Source organism: Pongo abelii, chromosome X (assembly GCF_028885655.2).
Source record: "Pongo abelii isolate AG06213 chromosome X, NHGRI_mPonAbe1-v2.0_pri, whole genome shotgun sequence".
NCBI lineage: Eukaryota > Metazoa > Chordata > Mammalia > Primates > Hominidae > Pongo > Pongo abelii.
The window spans coordinates 77,687,142-77,703,922 of NC_072008.2; the positions used below are offsets into that span (position 1 = coordinate 77,687,142).

General features: G+C 43.1%; 1 protein-coding gene across 4 annotated transcripts in view; it reads right to left on the reverse strand.

Moving 5' to 3' along the window:
• The window catches only part of LOC129052956 (doublesex- and mab-3-related transcription factor C1), a 71,772-nt gene that overhangs the window by 34,396 nt on the left and 20,595 nt on the right, over positions 1-16,781 (reverse strand). The window contains exon 1 of one of the 4 annotated variants that reach the window (XM_063721196.1): positions 5,686-13,699. The exons of 2 other annotated variants lie outside the window; for them this stretch is intronic. In XM_063721196.1, coding sequence (XP_063577266.1) covers positions 5,686-6,079 — 394 coding nt within the window. In that variant the 5' untranslated portion in view covers positions 6,080-13,699. Of the gene's footprint in view, positions 1-5,685; positions 13,700-16,781 lie in introns of those variants that run through there. One more of the 4 variants, XM_054544722.1, reaches the window with a different exon arrangement.

The following is a 16,781-nucleotide window of genomic DNA, read 5'->3' on the forward strand; positions in this document are numbered from 1 at the left end:
AATGTGATGCACCACATTAAAAGGAAAATTACAATTGAGGCAGTAACTAATAGCCTACTGACCAACAAAAGCCCAGGACCAGACGGATTCACAGCCAAATTCTACCAGAGGTACAAAGAGGAGCTGGTACCATTCCTTCTGAAAGTATTTCCAACAATAGAAAAAGAGGGACTCCTCCCTAACTCATTTTATGAGGCCAGCATCATCCTGATTTCAAAACTTGGAAGAGACACAACAAATAAAGAAAATTTCAGGCCAATATCCCTGATGAACATCCACACAAAAGCTCTCAATAAAATACTGCCAAACCGAATCCCGCAGCACATCAAAAAGCTCATCCACCACAATCAAGTCGGCTTCATCCCTGGGATGCAAGGCTACTTCAACATATGCAAATCAGTAAACGTAATCCATCACATAGACAGAACCAATGACAAAAACCACATGATTATCTCAATAGTCGCAGAAAAGACCTCCAATAAAATTCAACACCCCTTCATGCTGAAAACTCTCGATAAACTAGGTATTGATGGAACATGTCTCAAAACAATAAGAGCTATTTATGACAAACATGGAAACATTCCCTTTGAAAACCGGCACAAGACAAGGATGCCCTCTCTCACCACTCCTATTCAACATAGAATTGGAAGTTCTGGCCGGGACAATCAGGCAAGAGAAAGAAATAAAGGGTACTCAAATAAGAAGAGACTAACTCAAATTGACAGTATATTTAGAAAACTCCATCGTCTCAGCCCAAAATCTCCTTCAGCTGGTAAGCAACTTCAGCAAAGTCTCAGGATACAAAAATCTATGTGCAAAAATCACAAGCATTCCTATACACCAATAATAGACAAGCAGAGAGCCAAATCATGAGTGAACTCCCGTTCACAATTGCTACAAAGAAAATAAAATACCTAGGAATACAATTCACAAGGGATGTGAAGGACCTCTTCAAGGAGAACTACAAACCACTGCTCAAGGAAATAAGAGAGGACACAAATGGAAGAACATTCCATGCTCATGGATAGGAAGAATCAATATCGTGAAAATGGCCATACTGCCCAAAGTAATTTATAGATCCCATGCTATTCCCATCAAGACCATTGACTTTCTTCACAGAACTAGAAGAAAAACTACTTTAAGTTTCATATGGAATCAAAGAAGACCCCATATAGCGAAGACAATCCTAAGCAAGAAGAACAAAACTGGGGGCATCATGCTACCTGACTTCAAACCATACTACAAGGCTACAGTAACCAAAACAGCATGGTACTGGTACCAAAACAGACATATAGACCAATGGAACAGAATAGAGACCGCAGAAATAACACCACACATCTACAACCATCTGATCTTCGAAAAACCTGACAAAAACAAGGGGAAAGGATCTCCTATTAAATAAATGGTGCTGGGAAAACTGGCTAGCCATACGCAGAAAACAGAAACTGGATCCCTTCCTCAGACCTTATACAAAAATTAACTCAAGACGGATTAAAGACTTAAATGTAAAACCCAAAACCATAAAAACCCTAGAAGAAAACCTAGGCAATACTATTCAGGACATAGGAATGGGCAAAGACTTCATGACGAAAACGCCAAAAGCAATTGCAACAAAAACCAAAATTGACAAATGGAATCTAATTAAACTAAAGAGCTTCTGCACAGCAAAAGAAATGATCATCAGAATGAACAGGCAACCTACAGAACGGGAGAAAATCATTGCAATCTACCCATCCGACAAAGGGCTAATATCCAGAATTTACAGGGCACTTAAACAAATTTACAAGAAAAAAAACAAACAATCCCATCAAAAAGTGGACAAAGGATATGAACAGACACTTCTCAAAAGAAGACATTTACACGGCCAACAAACATATGAAAAAAAGCTCAACATCACTCATCATCAGAGAAATGCAAATCAAAACCACAATGAGATACCAACTTATGCCAGTCAGAATGGCGATTATTAGAAATGTCAAGAAACGATAGATGCTGGCGAGGCTGTGGAGAAATGGGAACGCTTTTACACTGTTGGTGGGAACGTAAATTAGTTCAACCATCGTGGAAGACAGTGTGGTGATTCCTCAAGGATCTAGAACCAGCAATACCATTTGACCGAGCAATCCCATTATTGGATATATACCCAAAGGAATATAAATCATTCTACTATAAAGATACATGCACACGTATGTTTATTGCAGGCACTATTTACAATAGCAAAGACTTGGAACCAACTCAAGTGTCCATCAATGATGAACTGGATAAAGAAAATGTGGTACATATACACCATAGAATACTATGTAGCCATAGAAAGGAGTGGGATCATGTCCTTTGCAGGGACATGGATGAAGCTGGAAACCATCATTCTCAGCAAGCTAACACAGGAACAGAAAACCAAACACCGCACGTTCTCACTCAGAAGTGGAAGTTGAACAATGAGAACACATGGACACAGAGAGGGGAAGGACACACACCAGGACCTGTTGGGGGGTAGGGATGAGGGGAGGCAACTTAGAGGATGGGTCAATAGGTGCAGCAAACCACCATGGCACACGTATACTTATGTAACAAACCCGCACGTTCTGCACATGTATCCCGTTAATTTTTTTAGAAGAAATAAAGAAAAATACAAATTAAAGAAAAGAAGAAAGAAAATAAGACATTTAAACGCTGAGGAAAATTTTTTAAGCACACTCTTCTAATTAATTGGTAATCATCCCTAAAGACCTTGTTAAGGTTAAAAGAATGGTTATGTGGAGACTTTTTTAAACCGAATTTGTAAATCATAAAGAAAACTTCAGTCTTCAATAGATTTACTGGTTAGCAGTATCATACATTTAAAGAAAACATAGTAGCAGTCCCAAAAGAACACTTTTAGAAAATACAGGAGGGAACACTTTCCAGTTCATTTTATGATGGCAGCATTACTTTTATTTAAAAAATAAATAGAAAAAAGATACCAGAAGAAAAAAAAAGTACTACAAACCAGTGTTCCTAATGAGCATAGATACAAAACTCCTTGATAAAATTTTAGCAACTTGAATCCAATAATACATGAAAAAAAATAATCTATTACCAAGCACAGTGTGTCCTGGGAATATAAGGTCATTTTACCATTAAAAATCCGTGAATATATTTCACCATATTAATGGAATAAAAGAAAAAGCATTTATTATCCAGATATATAACAGAAAAGTAATTTGATAACATAAAACACCCATTCATGACCAAAAAACCCAAACCACTTGATAAGTACATAAAGCAACGTCCTCAACCTAATAAAGTACTCCTACAAAAAACCTGCAGCTGGCACCATGTCTAATGGTGAAATACTGAATGCTTCTCCCATAAGATTAAAAATAAGGCAGACTCTTACTATGTGTATACAATTATCCTTGAGGTCCCAGCTAGTGCAATGAGCCAAGGAAAATAAATAAAAGGCATACAGATTGAATAGGAAGGAATAAAAAAAACCTTTCCATTTACAAATAGCATGATAGTCTATATACAAAATACTAAGGAATGCGGGGATAAACATCTCCTAGACCTAACAAGTCACATAACAAAGTTACAAGACAGAAACTCAACATACAAAAACCCACTGTATTTCAACATACTGGGAACAAGTAATTGGAGATGACCCTATTTAAAATGTCATTTATAATTACAGCAAAACAAATGAGGCATCTATTGAGAATTTTAATGTAATATGTGAAAGACCTGTATGCAGACCACTATAAAATACTGGCGAGAGAAAGTGAAGACCTAAATAAACAGAGATATATAATGTTCATTGATCAGAAGACTCAGGTTAAGATGTCAATTCTCAAGTAGTTGATCTATAGGCTCACCATAATCATAATTAAAGTGAAGAACTGTTTCTCAAAAGTTATATATCAATGCAAACGACATAGAAGATCCAAAGCCATTTGGAAAAGAACAAACATGAAGGACTTACATCACCAAAGTCTCTGACTTAATATAAAGACATGGTAATCATGACAGCCTGGTATGACCTTAAGAATTCACATAGGGATCATTGGATGAAGTAGAAGAAGGGCTAGAAATAGACTTACATATATATAGTAAGTTGATTTCTAATAAAGGCTCAAAGATAGTTAAATTAGCTGACAATTAACTAATAGTGCTGGAAAAAGTAGATCTCTTTACGGAAGACCCAAACAACTTCAATATCTCACCATTCATCCCGACATTATTCACACTTCATGCAGGCATTAATTCAAAATAAATCCTAGAGCTAAGTGTAAATTGCAAAATATTAAAACCTACAAACAACAGAAGAGAAAATCTCTGTTGTGAGGCTTGGCAACAATATCTTAGGTAGGACACATGAAGCATGAATCACACTGGAAAAATGATCAATGGACTGCTATCAAAATTCTATTAAAAATATACACTTTGGGTTCTCAAAAACCAGGGTTCAGTGTCTCTGTGAGGCACAGCTTTTCAGGTTCCTGGACTGGAACCTCGTGACTGACTTTGACTTCTATTAAACCCTAGAACAGAAAACCAGGCCTACATATTTTCAGTTGCAAAAACTCACGGTATTGTCTTGGGTTTCTACTTGTGATGCTCTCCCTTTTCTCTATTTCTTGGCCAATTTCTTTTGTCCCTCCTTTCAGGCACGCCTCCTCTGGGAACTCTTCACTGACTCCGTTCCAATTCCCAAGGCTGAGTGACTGCCCGCCTCCTCAGTCCTCCCATAGCCCCATAAACGTCCCTCCACCACTCTCTGTTACATTCATGCCTCTCTCGGTTTCTCCCTCACAGAAGAGCTTGAAGCAGAGCCTCATTCAGGGCACGGCCCATGATAGGCTCACAGAGATCAATTCTGTAGCCTCAGGATTATGTAAGAGATGCCTTCCTAAACAGCACTATTATTTCAAAAGCCAAATAAAGGCTCTGAGGCCACCTACTTCCACTTTCCCTTCAGGGTACTGTTTGCAGGGAGCTCCTGTGAAGTCAGCGGTGCAGACCCCACAGACCTGGTTAGTAAACAGGGGGCATAACTTGGCAGCATTGCTTGTAACCCAAATGTCAGAGCCTGATTTTGACATAGCAAGACTAGGCAACAAGGAGCTTTCACCTCTGCTCTTCTACTTTCTTTTGTTTGTTTGTTTGATTTGTCAGTTTGTTTTTGAGACAGAGTCTCCTTCTGTCTCCCAGGCTGGAGTGCAGTGGAGTGGTGCCATCACAGCTCATTGCAGCCTCCGCCTCCCAGGCTCAAGCAATCCTCCCTGCTCAGCCTCCTGAGTAGGTGGGGCTACAGGTGTGTGCCACCATGCCAGGCTACTTTTGAAATTTTCTGTGGGGGTGGGGTCTCCCTATGCTGCCCAGGCTGGTCGGCTGTTCTACTTTCAACTCACCCCAGCCCAGGCCCTTCACCTCTCCCTCTCTCTCACATTTTCCAAGCCCTCCAGGCCCTAAACCACCTGATACTGACTGTTACACAGACGTGGAGTCTCACATAAACCTCTGGAAAGAAAACTGCTGTTGATTTGGACTCTGGATACCATTACCCAGCTCACTCTCCTTGCTGTGACGATTCATTTGGACTCATACACCTGCCCAGGGCATCCATGTACATAATCCTGTGAATCAAAGGCAGGAGAGCACCCACATGGACACTCGGGTCTGTGGCATCCCCACCAAATGATGACTCACCACCAGCTTGAAGACCTCTGCTTTTTCTGCTCGGCAAGGAGAAACGTGGCTCGAGCCTGCTGAGAGGGCCAGGAAGAAGAAGCAAAGGAAAGAAAGATTGGAAGAGTGGGAGTACGAGATACAGAAACAAACGGAATGTGACATACCAGAAATGTATCCGCTGCTGGAGCACGAGACTGTAGGGGGGAGGGACGATGGGGCAGGGGCAGAGGGGCTGAATGGGGCGTGGAGGCGGCAGGCCCTCGGCCTCTTTGCACCCGGCAGAGTGACGAGCTTCGCCGGTGTCTTCATTGAAGTCCTGTTGGTCCCTACCGGCATATCGCACACTCCTGGAAGCATGATCTTCACTCCCTTCCTTCCACCTGCTGACCTGGTGAGTCTGGCTTCCCTCCATTGTCCTGGAATGTCCCCTAGGAGGCTGGGCTTTGGTCTGTGCAGGTCACTGCTGCATCCCCAACCCACGGAAGAGGGCCGGAGATGCACACAACAGTTGCGTAAGGGAAGCCAGGGATGGGAGGGATCATCAGGATCCAGCTATTGAGTCTGTCTTTCAGAATGTGAAAGGGCCGCAAAAAGACCCTGAGGAATGGGTGGCTGTGTCTGACACCGCGGAGGACCCATCCAGTGGCACAGGCTTGCCCAGGGAACCTGCTCTTCTGCGAGGGTCTCGGAGGAGCCGGTTCCCGAGGGCCCTGGCATGTTTCACCAAGTGCTTCAGGCGAGAGCTCCTTCGGAGCCAGCCTCTGCCTCTCTCACTGCTCACCACCAAGCCCATCCGCCTCCCCTTCCTGTTCCACCAAGAGAACCTCAGGCCAAGTCAGAAATCCCCAGGGCTCCCGAGGGTCCACTTGTCACTCTGCTCTCCTCCCTAGGGGAGGACACCGGGCACTCGGAATCTGAGACCACCGGAGCCACAGACACAGGCGTGAACGGTGACCGAGCCCCCTCTGCTGCTCCATGCCCCTGCTCGCCCCAGTGTCCCGGTCACCGGGCCTGAAATAAATGCTGGCACGCTTGACTGTTTTTGCTTTGTGGCATTTGATGTAACTTTCAACACGTTGGCTGAACTGGGGGTGGTCAGCTTTGGCGGTGGTGGGGTTGTGAAGGGAGAGAGCTAGCATCTTCCTTAGCCCTGTTAGGCTGTCCCCCCTCCTCCTCGAGGCAGCGCTGCTTGTTACTAGGTCCTGGTGGCAATGGGCTGTAGCCAATCAACGGTGAGTCTTCCACGGCTCACAGCTCTGACCCTGGCGGGGCACTTACGTGCAGGAATGAGGACGGAATAACATCTCTTTTACCCCCAGCAATGCACACATTCTTCATATCTGAGGAAAACTGGGCGGTGTTTACATGCAGAGGCGAGAGGGTCATGTGGAGGAAGAATCTGTGGATCTCAGAAAAGGTGTTAACCCCTATACTGACAAAGAGCTCCCAAGCCCCCCTACCCCACCACAAGACAGAGACCCCTTCCAACAGACGGCCTTGTCTCCAACTATGCATTGTTCCTTTCCATAACATGAGGACTTGATTTTTTTTTCTTTTGCCTTCCTAAGGTGACCTTGATATGTGTTGCAACACAGTATCAGCAGGAGAATTCTGAAAGGGGGGCAGTTGGAGCATAATTGTCCCTGTTAACTAACAACCATGGAGGAGGCCCTGTTAGAAACTGCAGCACCAGGAGTCACCAAAGTAAATGGACAAGGATATTGGATGTGCTTTTTAGCATCAAGAAGCCTAACTAGGACACAGGAACACCAAAATTCTCTCTCCCCCTCCCCTGTCTCATGTAGTCCCCTGTGCAAAGCCAGGAGAGAAAAAAAAAAAAATGCTTTCTTAGGGCCTGCTGGGTGAATTACTCACCCTCTGGTTCTTCAGAGGTCCAGGGCCTTTAAGCTCAAATGAAATCCAGATGGGGTAAGGTTCAGGTAGGCGACAGCATTTGGAAGTCCCACAGCCCTTTTCCTGTATTCCTGGGGAACAGCCACGGTGAGACCCATGGGTACTGAACAGACAGAGCTGTTAATTATGGAGTGATGGAGTTCTTTAGATCCCATGTCTCTGCAGCTTTTTCGATGGCACAGGTACCACCTATCTCCCCACAATGCCTCTGTCCTCCTGAGCTGGGCCCTAACTCAGTGGGGGAAGTTCAGCTCCATGTTGCTGCTTCTCCAAAAGGGGCTAGGACTTCACATCATGGGGTTTAGCCCTAAACCCCATGTTTAGTCCAAAAGAGGAGCAGCGTTCCAACTCCCTAGGGCTGGGGGCTTGTTGGGTGTTCGTTCCTTCATAGCTGCTGTCATAACCATGAGCTCAGTCATTGCACTGGTAAGGGAGTGTCAGGGAGAGTCTGTGCATGCATGTGCATGGGCATGCTTGTGCTTGTGTGTGTGTATTTAGGATGCGAATACTTGTTGAAACAAGAAATGATGTGGGGAAATCTGGTGGATAGGGCACAACTCGGCAGTCACACTTGAAACCCAAGTGGCAGAGATGGGATTTAAAGGTAGTCAGACTCAGCAACAAGGAGCCCTGCTCCCCAGCACCAAACTCTCTCCAGGGCTCTCCAATCTGATCCTAACATTGTCCAAGTCTGCTTTGCCCAGAACCATATGCCCACTACCCACCAGATGCTGACTGACTCCCACACACAGCACTACGCATCATCTCCTGAAAGGAACACCTCCACTGCTGATTCAACCTCTAGTTGCCATCGTCCACCTCAGGCCCTCTTGGGTTGGATGGACCATGCGGACTTCCCTGCCTTCCCCATTGTGCAGGCCAGTGGACTCTGCAGCCTCACAGCAGAAGATGCTTTCCTCTGCCAGCCCCGTATACACAGGAGATTCCACTCATGTTGAAATTTGGTCCCCAAGGTGGTGGTGCTGGGAGGTGAGGCTTAGTGCACGGTTGTTTGGGTTATGAGGGCTCCACCTTTGTCCTTGTAGGTGTCTTGGTGCTCTCCTCACAGTAGCGAGTGAGTTCTTGCTCTGGCGAGACTGGATTAGTGCTCGTAGGAATGGACAAAGTGCCCAAGATAGTAGGTTGCTATACAGCCAGGATGCCCCTCAGGTTTTCTCTCATTGCATGTGTCCACTTCCCCCTTGACCTTCCTCACCACATTATGACACAGCACACAAGCCCTCGCCTGAAGCTAGGGCCATGCCCTTCAACTTTCCAGCCTGCAGAACCATGAGCTAAATAAATATTTTTTTGTTTATAAATCACGCAGTCTCATGTATTCTGTTACAGCGACACAAAACAGATGCTCGTGCATCTCGAGAGCAGGCCCATTACCCGTTGCATAATGAACCATTTGAGCATACAGGGCAATCACATGCAGGAATGGGGAAAGACAGGTCAGCAATAGGGGAAGGCACGGGTCGTCAGCTTTACACCTTTGTTTCTGAAATATGACTGTGACCGAGTTATGAGTTCTTCTCCTTTGCTTACACCTCCCCCCAACCCGCGTTTACATCACCTCACAATCCCCGTGCCTGAGAGATGTCTCAGGTAGGTCAGTAAAGTAAAGTGGGCAGTGCCTCAGAAGAAGGTGTGGGGTCAGAAATTCCACTGCTCCAGGATCACCCAGCACTTCTGGTGAACAGAAGACCATTGGACTGTGCGAGTGAGCAAGAGATTAAGCTTGTTTTTCTGCCCCACCCGTCCTCAATCTCTCTGGTGCTATGTTCCCGTGAATCCTGGGCAGCCTTACAGAGGTAGCAACATTTGTACTTAGCTCCATGAAATGTTACACAGCCTGCTGTGTTACAGGAGCGTCACATGCTTTTGTTTTATTATTCCACCATCCGGATCAAGGTGAGTGGTGTGATCACCATTCTGAGGTCCCATCGCCAGCACAAGAGGGAGCCAAGATACAGTCCCTGGTTGATCTGAGGCAAGGACCCTTCCATTACAGCAACGCAGTCTAAGAGCCACTGTCACCAACTACAAATCTAGGGGGTCCTAATGAACTGTGAGTTACAGCCCATGCTCTTGGTGATGGGGACACTGTACTTGCAGTCCCACATGCAACAAAGCTAAAACATTCATGGAGTCAGGGTTCCCAGGTAACAGGGTGCTTGGAGACAGTTCCCACCACACAGTGCCCAATCTCCTCCCACACTTCACCCACTGGGGAATTGTTTTGACTGGTAAAATGATGGTGCGACCTAATGGGGAAAAAACTGCATCTGTCGTGCCCCTCCTCCAGTGCTCCCCATGGTCACCTGAGGTAATTCTACAGACCGCCAGAGTACTCCTGAGAACAGTCGGAAGACTGCTGCTCTCCTACAAAAGATGGAGCCTAACCGTGGGCCTTCCAGACACATACTAATGAGTGATGGGACCTCACATTGGTCATATCAAATCACATTCATCTGTTTTATTTCCTGTAGGGGGAAAGCTGCATCTCGCTGGAACCCCCAGAGTGGTGCCCTCAGCGTCACAGGGTGGGCAGCTCAACCTTTAAGCCATCCCAAGGGGGAGCACACGCTCCAAGGCCACTCTCATAAAAGGCTGACCCATCCTCACTGCACTGATTACAAAGAGAGACTTGGCTTTCCTGGGACTCCAGCATGAGGAAGTGTAATGAGATCATGCCAGTGAGGGTCAACGTGGGCTTTGCTTGTTTCTGTGACCCTGCCAGTCAATTTTATTCATTCACTGGCCATCTTTAGACACCCCTAGTCTCAATCACAGAAAATAGATGGGCATAGGGAGAAATTGTGCCCAAAGAAAATGCACTCACTCACTCGTGGGTTTTAAAGTTTGTGGGGAAAATTAGTGGAAGAGGGTTTGGAGGGAAGTGGCACTATTTGAGAGATGCTTTTCATAGGATAGATAGAATGGTGCTGTGTTAGGTTGGAGGTGGGCCTGGGGCAAGGTCCAGAGAGGGGCCAAGGATGACACCCAGGTTTCTGGCTTGAGTGACTTGTGGCCCTGGGGTACCATTGACCAAGATAGGGATCACAGGCGGAGGAGGAGAATTCAGTGAAAGGCTGAAGAAATCGGGTCTAGTCTTCGGTTCTGCCAAGTTTCATATAGCTGATGGGTTGCTGAGAAGCTACGTTGAACATACTTGGCAATTACACAGGAAATAACCAGAATTCTACCCCATTCAGGAAATTTATACACATCCTGTTCTTGTTTCGGCTTGGTTTGGAGTTTTTTTACATACACGATAACACATGTATGTTTTGGTGTATGGTGTAAAGGTGAGGCTCAAAACTGGTGGTGCTCAACCATGTTGGGTAATATTTGCAGGCTGTCCCAGGCCCTAATTGGCCACTTAAGGGCGGACAAGACCTGTATTGCAGAGACATCATAAACCACTGGCACACACCATGGAGCATGGGTTAGGAGGCTTTGGCCTTGGTTTACTTATTCATCAGTGTCCTCTGGGGATTGTGAGGGGAGGGTGAACAGCCTCCTCCCAGAGGTAGGAGCTAGACTTGTCTTATTTACTTGCTGTGAAAACTAGATGGGATAAAACGTGTGGGGGCGTGCCAGGCAAAACCTGGTCCCCAGTAACAGTGACTATCCATATCTACCGAGAGGACAGGAGCTACGGATTCTTTGGGTGGCATTTGTAACTCCACTGGGAATAGTATCATCAGCGGGCATTTAATGATTAGTAGTAATATTGATGACCATTTGTCTCATAATACACAGCTCTGGTATGTTTTCTGCAATTGCCTGCATGAGTAATCTGTTGGACTTGCATCATGTTCCCCATGTTCTTGTTTTTTGTTGTTGTTGTTGTTGTTGTTGCGGGTACATAGCAGGTGTATCTCACTTTCTAATATCTTCCAGGGCTGTTGGGAGCTTTCTCATTACTCCTCACAGCAGTCCTGGGTGGTTGAGAAGGACCGATGCTATTACTCTTTGTGGGGGCGGGAAGGAAAGCGTCTCACAGAGGGGTTGTGAAGATTACTTGGGATGCCCCCTCCACAGAGCAGCTGGTGTTGTACCAGGCCTAGAGGCAACATCCATCAGGTTCCTTGAGATCAGGCCCTTTGGGATAAGCGTTGGATGCCATTTGTCCCCAGATCATCATCCAGCAGCAGTCATTTACATGCAAATCATGATGATACTAGCAATAGCTGCTAAGCCTGAGAGGTTGCATTGATAAGAGCTATGGGCTGCTGAAATGATTGCTGGAGGTATGTCTCACCCCCTTTCCTTTTATCCCAGCTGGGGTCAAAGAACCCACCTTTCTGACACTTGCAACGGTGGCTCAGAACTGTTATCTGGTTATTAGAGAAGTGGCCAGGAGAGAGCCAGTTGCTTAGACAAAGTCACAGTCAGTGGTGGGTCTTGTCCTGGCCCCCAGATCTCCCAACCCTCACTACAGCGTCCTGTCCAGCAGGCCCATTATTATGCCCCTTCTTCTGCCATTCCTTGTCTTGTGGGCTTTGAAGTAGGCACACGCCTCTGAGGACAAAAGAGGGCTTGTTCTGCTACATGCTGTGTTCCCTCTGTGTCTAGGAGGAGGCCAGTATGAATGGGGCTTGAATGTTGGCCTATAGCCTGCCATGGGCCCGCGTCACTGCATAGCTTTCCAGTTAGGCACACATAGGTTGGGATCTTGGATTAGAATCTAGGGACAAATCCCTGCACTTTTTCTTAGCCTCGCTTTCTGCATTTGAACACTGGGGTAAATAGGAGGAGTGACGTCAGCAAGAAGGCTGAACAGATGATCCCACAGTACCACTCTTCTCACAAAAGTACAACTACAAATTAATCAAAGACGAGAATACCACCCTGATTTCATTAGAACTTGGGGGAGAAGCAAGGAAACTTCCTGGGATGACAAAACTGAGAAAAACCACAACCAGTAAGAGGAACAACAGTCACGTTAGACTGTGCCACCTCCTCCCCCAAACCAGCATAATGCTACCCACAGAGAATTTCTCTAGATCCACAATTTCTGAGGTGGAAGGAGGGAATTGGAAGTGGACATGTGACCTCCCCACCAGTCTGGGAATCTTCATGGGAAGTCCCCTCCAGCCCTATCCCATGGGTACCCTTCAGAGTTCCAGAAGAGAGCTGAAACACCTGGGGTAAATTGGGAACAGAAAGTGGGTGCACTGATCACAGCAACTCTCACGTGGATCTTGGCAGCTGCTCTGTGCCACGATCAGTGGGCATGCCAATGCTGAGGAGACTGGCCAGAACCATAGCACTGCTGGGGGCGCAACACACAGGAAGGCCCAAATCCCTGGCCAGATTTCCCACTAAGCCCGTGTGATCACGTGGAGCCTTCCCTTGACCTGGAAAGAACTAAAAGGTTGGCAATAATGGGCCAGTGTTCGCTTAAGTCTTCCCCAGACCAAGAAACAGTGGCAGGGCAGCAATATAGTTCCAGTGGAGCATTTAAGTTCTGGTGCTCACAGTAAGTCTTTTCCAGACTGAAAGCAACAGCTGGCCAGGGATGAAGTTCCAATATTAAGTAGTAAAGTTTTAACACCACCAAGGAGCAGCTGCAAAACCTGGAAGAGGTGAGCATCTCCTTAAACACACAGACATCAACATAAAGAGACAAGGATTGTGAAAACTCACAAAATATGACACGCCAAAAGAAACCAACCAAACTCCAGTAACAGACCCAGAAAAACTGAAGATCTATGGAATGTCTGACAGACAATTCAGAATAATCCTAAAGAAGTTTGGGGAATTACATGACAATATGGATAACAAACTAAATAAAATTTGAATAACACTCCAGGAACAAAACAAAAAAAATTGACAAAGAAATAAAAACAAACAAACAAACAAAAAAACCCAGAAGTCCTAAAATAGAGAATACAGTGACTGAACTGAAAACCTCATTAGAAAGGTTTAACAGCAGAGTTGACCAGAGGAAAGAATCTGTAAGCTCCAAGACAGCACATATATAGAGGAGGAAAAAGACAAAAGCATTTTAAAAGAGGGAAGAAGGACTTTAAGAATTATAAGACATCATCAAGAAAATTAGGCTCTGCATAACAGAAATTACTGAAGAAGACAAAAAAAAATACAAGGTCTAGAAAGCATATTTAGAAAAATAATGGCTGAAATTTCCCAAATCTGGAGAAAGATCACAGCATTCAGGCACAGGAAGCTCAGAGGTGACAAATAAAATTCAACCCAAAGACAAATTCCCCAAGGCACACCATATTCAAATTATTTAAACAAATCAAAGGCAAAGAAAAATGCTCAAAGCATCAAGAGGAAAACAACAAAAACAACATATCACACTCAATGGATCACCAATACAGCTTTCAGTGGATTTCTCACCAGAGACCCTGCAGGCCAGGAAAGGGGGGAATGATACATTCAACATGATGAAGGGGAAAAAAACTGTCAGTCAAGAATACCATATTCAGCAAAGCTATCCTTCCAACAAAAAAAGAAAGAAAAAGACTTCCTGAAACAAAAAGAAAAGAAAGAAAAGAAAAAAGGTGAGAAAAATCATGAACACAACACCTGTCTTACAAGAAATGCTAACGGGGTTTCTTCAGTCTGAAAGAAAAGAACACTAACATGTAAGAAAAAAATATCCAAAGGTATAAAACTCACAGGTAATAGTAAGAAAGCAGACAAATTTACAATGCTATAATATTGTCATCGTGGGTTGCCAAATATATCTTAAGTGTGAAACCTAAAAGACAAAACTGTTCAAAACAGTAATAGCTACAACAATTGGTTAAGAGATAAGAATACAAAAAGATGTAACTTAAAACATCAAAAAGTCAAAGTGTGGAGGGAGGGGTGAGTTAAAGTGTAGAGTTTGTTTTTGTTCATTTTTCCTGTGATTAAAGTTAAACTGCTATCTGTTTAAAATAACCCGTTGTAATTATAAGACATATTCTGTACATCTCATCATGGTAACCACGAAGCAAAAACCTATAATAGGGACACTAAAATATAAATAGGAAGGAATCAAAATTTACTACTAGAGAAAAATACATAACAGCAAAAGACGACAGTAAGAGCGAAACAAAGGAAGAACCGATCAACCAAAAAAAAAAAAAAAAAACCAGAAAACAGGTAACAAAGTGGTAGTGTTAAACTTTTACCTGTCAGTGATAAACTTGAATGTAAATGGACTAAGTTCTCCAATTAAAAGACATAGAGTGTCAGAAGCTAAGGCAACTGTCTACTAAAATGGGTTGGCCTTTTATTTTTCCACCCTAGAGACCACTAAATGTTTTTAAACTAACATAAAACAACTGTGATAAAGAGTGAAATGAAGGATTCAGGCAATGCCTCATCATCTTATCTTTCCCAGATAATAAAATAAAACCTCCTAAGTAAACCATCTCCCTGTTTATATTTTTGTGTCTTCCATTAGTCTATACTTCATTTAGCAACCAGAATAAATACTTGTAAAAGAAAAAAAAAAAAAAAAAAAGACATAGAGTGGCTAAAAACACAAGCCCCAACTAAATACTGTCTAAAAGAAACTCACTTCGCCGACAAAGACACACACAGACTGAAAGCAAAGGGTTGGAGACAGACATTCCATGCAAATGGAACCCGAAACAGAGTGGGAGTACCTCTATTTAGATCAGATAAAATAGACTTTATGTCAAGAACCATAAAAAGAAAAAGACAAAGAAGGCCATTATATGATGTTAAACAGGTCAATAAAGCAAAAGGATATAACAATTGTAAATATATGTGTGTGTATATATATACATATGTTTTTGTAACAATTGTATATATAGTAATATATATTACAAAATATATGTATTTTAACAACTGTAATATATATTGTAATATATATTTGTTAAATACATATATTTTAACCATTGTAAATATACATATTTTGTAAATATATATATAGTAAATATATATATATTTATAAGTGTTATATATATATGCACCCAACACCAGGGCATCCAAATATGTAAAGCAAATATTAAAAGACCTGAAAGGAGAGATTGACCATAATACAATAATAGTGAGGGACTTTGATACCCCACTTTCAGCAGTGGACAGATCATCCAAACAGAAAATTAACCAAACAGAAAATTAATGTCGGCGTTAAACTGCACTCTAGACCCCATGGACCTAACAGATATGTACAGATCATTCCATCCAAAAGCCACAGAATACATATTTTTTCTCAACAGCACATGAAACATTCCTCAGAATAGACCATATGTTAGTTCACAAAGCAAGTCTTAACAAACTTTTAAAAATCAAAATCACATTGAGTACTTTCTGACCACAGTGAAATAATCAATAACAGAGGGAATATTGGAAACTGGGCAAAGTCGTGGAAATGAAACAACATGCTCCTGAACAATGGATGGGTCAATGAAGGAATTAAAAAGGAAAAAGGAAATTTAAAGATTCCTTGAGACAAATGAAAATGGAAACACAACATACCAAATCCTATGGGACACAGCAAATGCAGTTCTAAGAGGAAAGTTTATAGCAATAAATGCCTGTGTAACAGAAGTGGAAATATCTCAAATAAACAACCTAATGTTACGCCCCAAGGAACTAGAAAAAGAACAAAAAAACCCAAAGTTAGCAGAAGAAAAGAAATAACAAAGATCAGGGCAGAAATAAACAAAGTAGAGATTTTTTAAAAACAACTTAAAAATCAAAAAACAAAGAGTTAGCTTTTTAAAAGATAAAGAAGTTGACAAATCTTTAGCTAGACTAACTAAGGAAAACAGAGAGAAGACTCAAATAAAAACAGAGATAAAAAAAGGAAACATTACAACTGGCACAACAGCAGTGGAGATGATGATAAGAGACTATCATGAACAACCATCTGCCAAGAAATTCAAAATCTAGAAGAAACAGATAAGTTCCTGAAGACATACAAGCTACCAAGATTGCATCACAAAGAAATAGAAAACCTGAACAGAAACAATAAGGAATAATGACATTGAAGCAGGAGTAAACACTCTCCCATCAAAGAAAAGTCCAGGACCTGATGGATTTGCTGGTGAATTCTACCAAACACGTAAAGAACTGGTACCAATTCTTCTCAAAGGCTTAAAAACAAACAAACAAACAAACAAATAAATGAAGAGGAGGGAATACTTTCAAACACATTTTACGAGGCCAGCATTACCGTAATTCCAAAGCCAGACGAG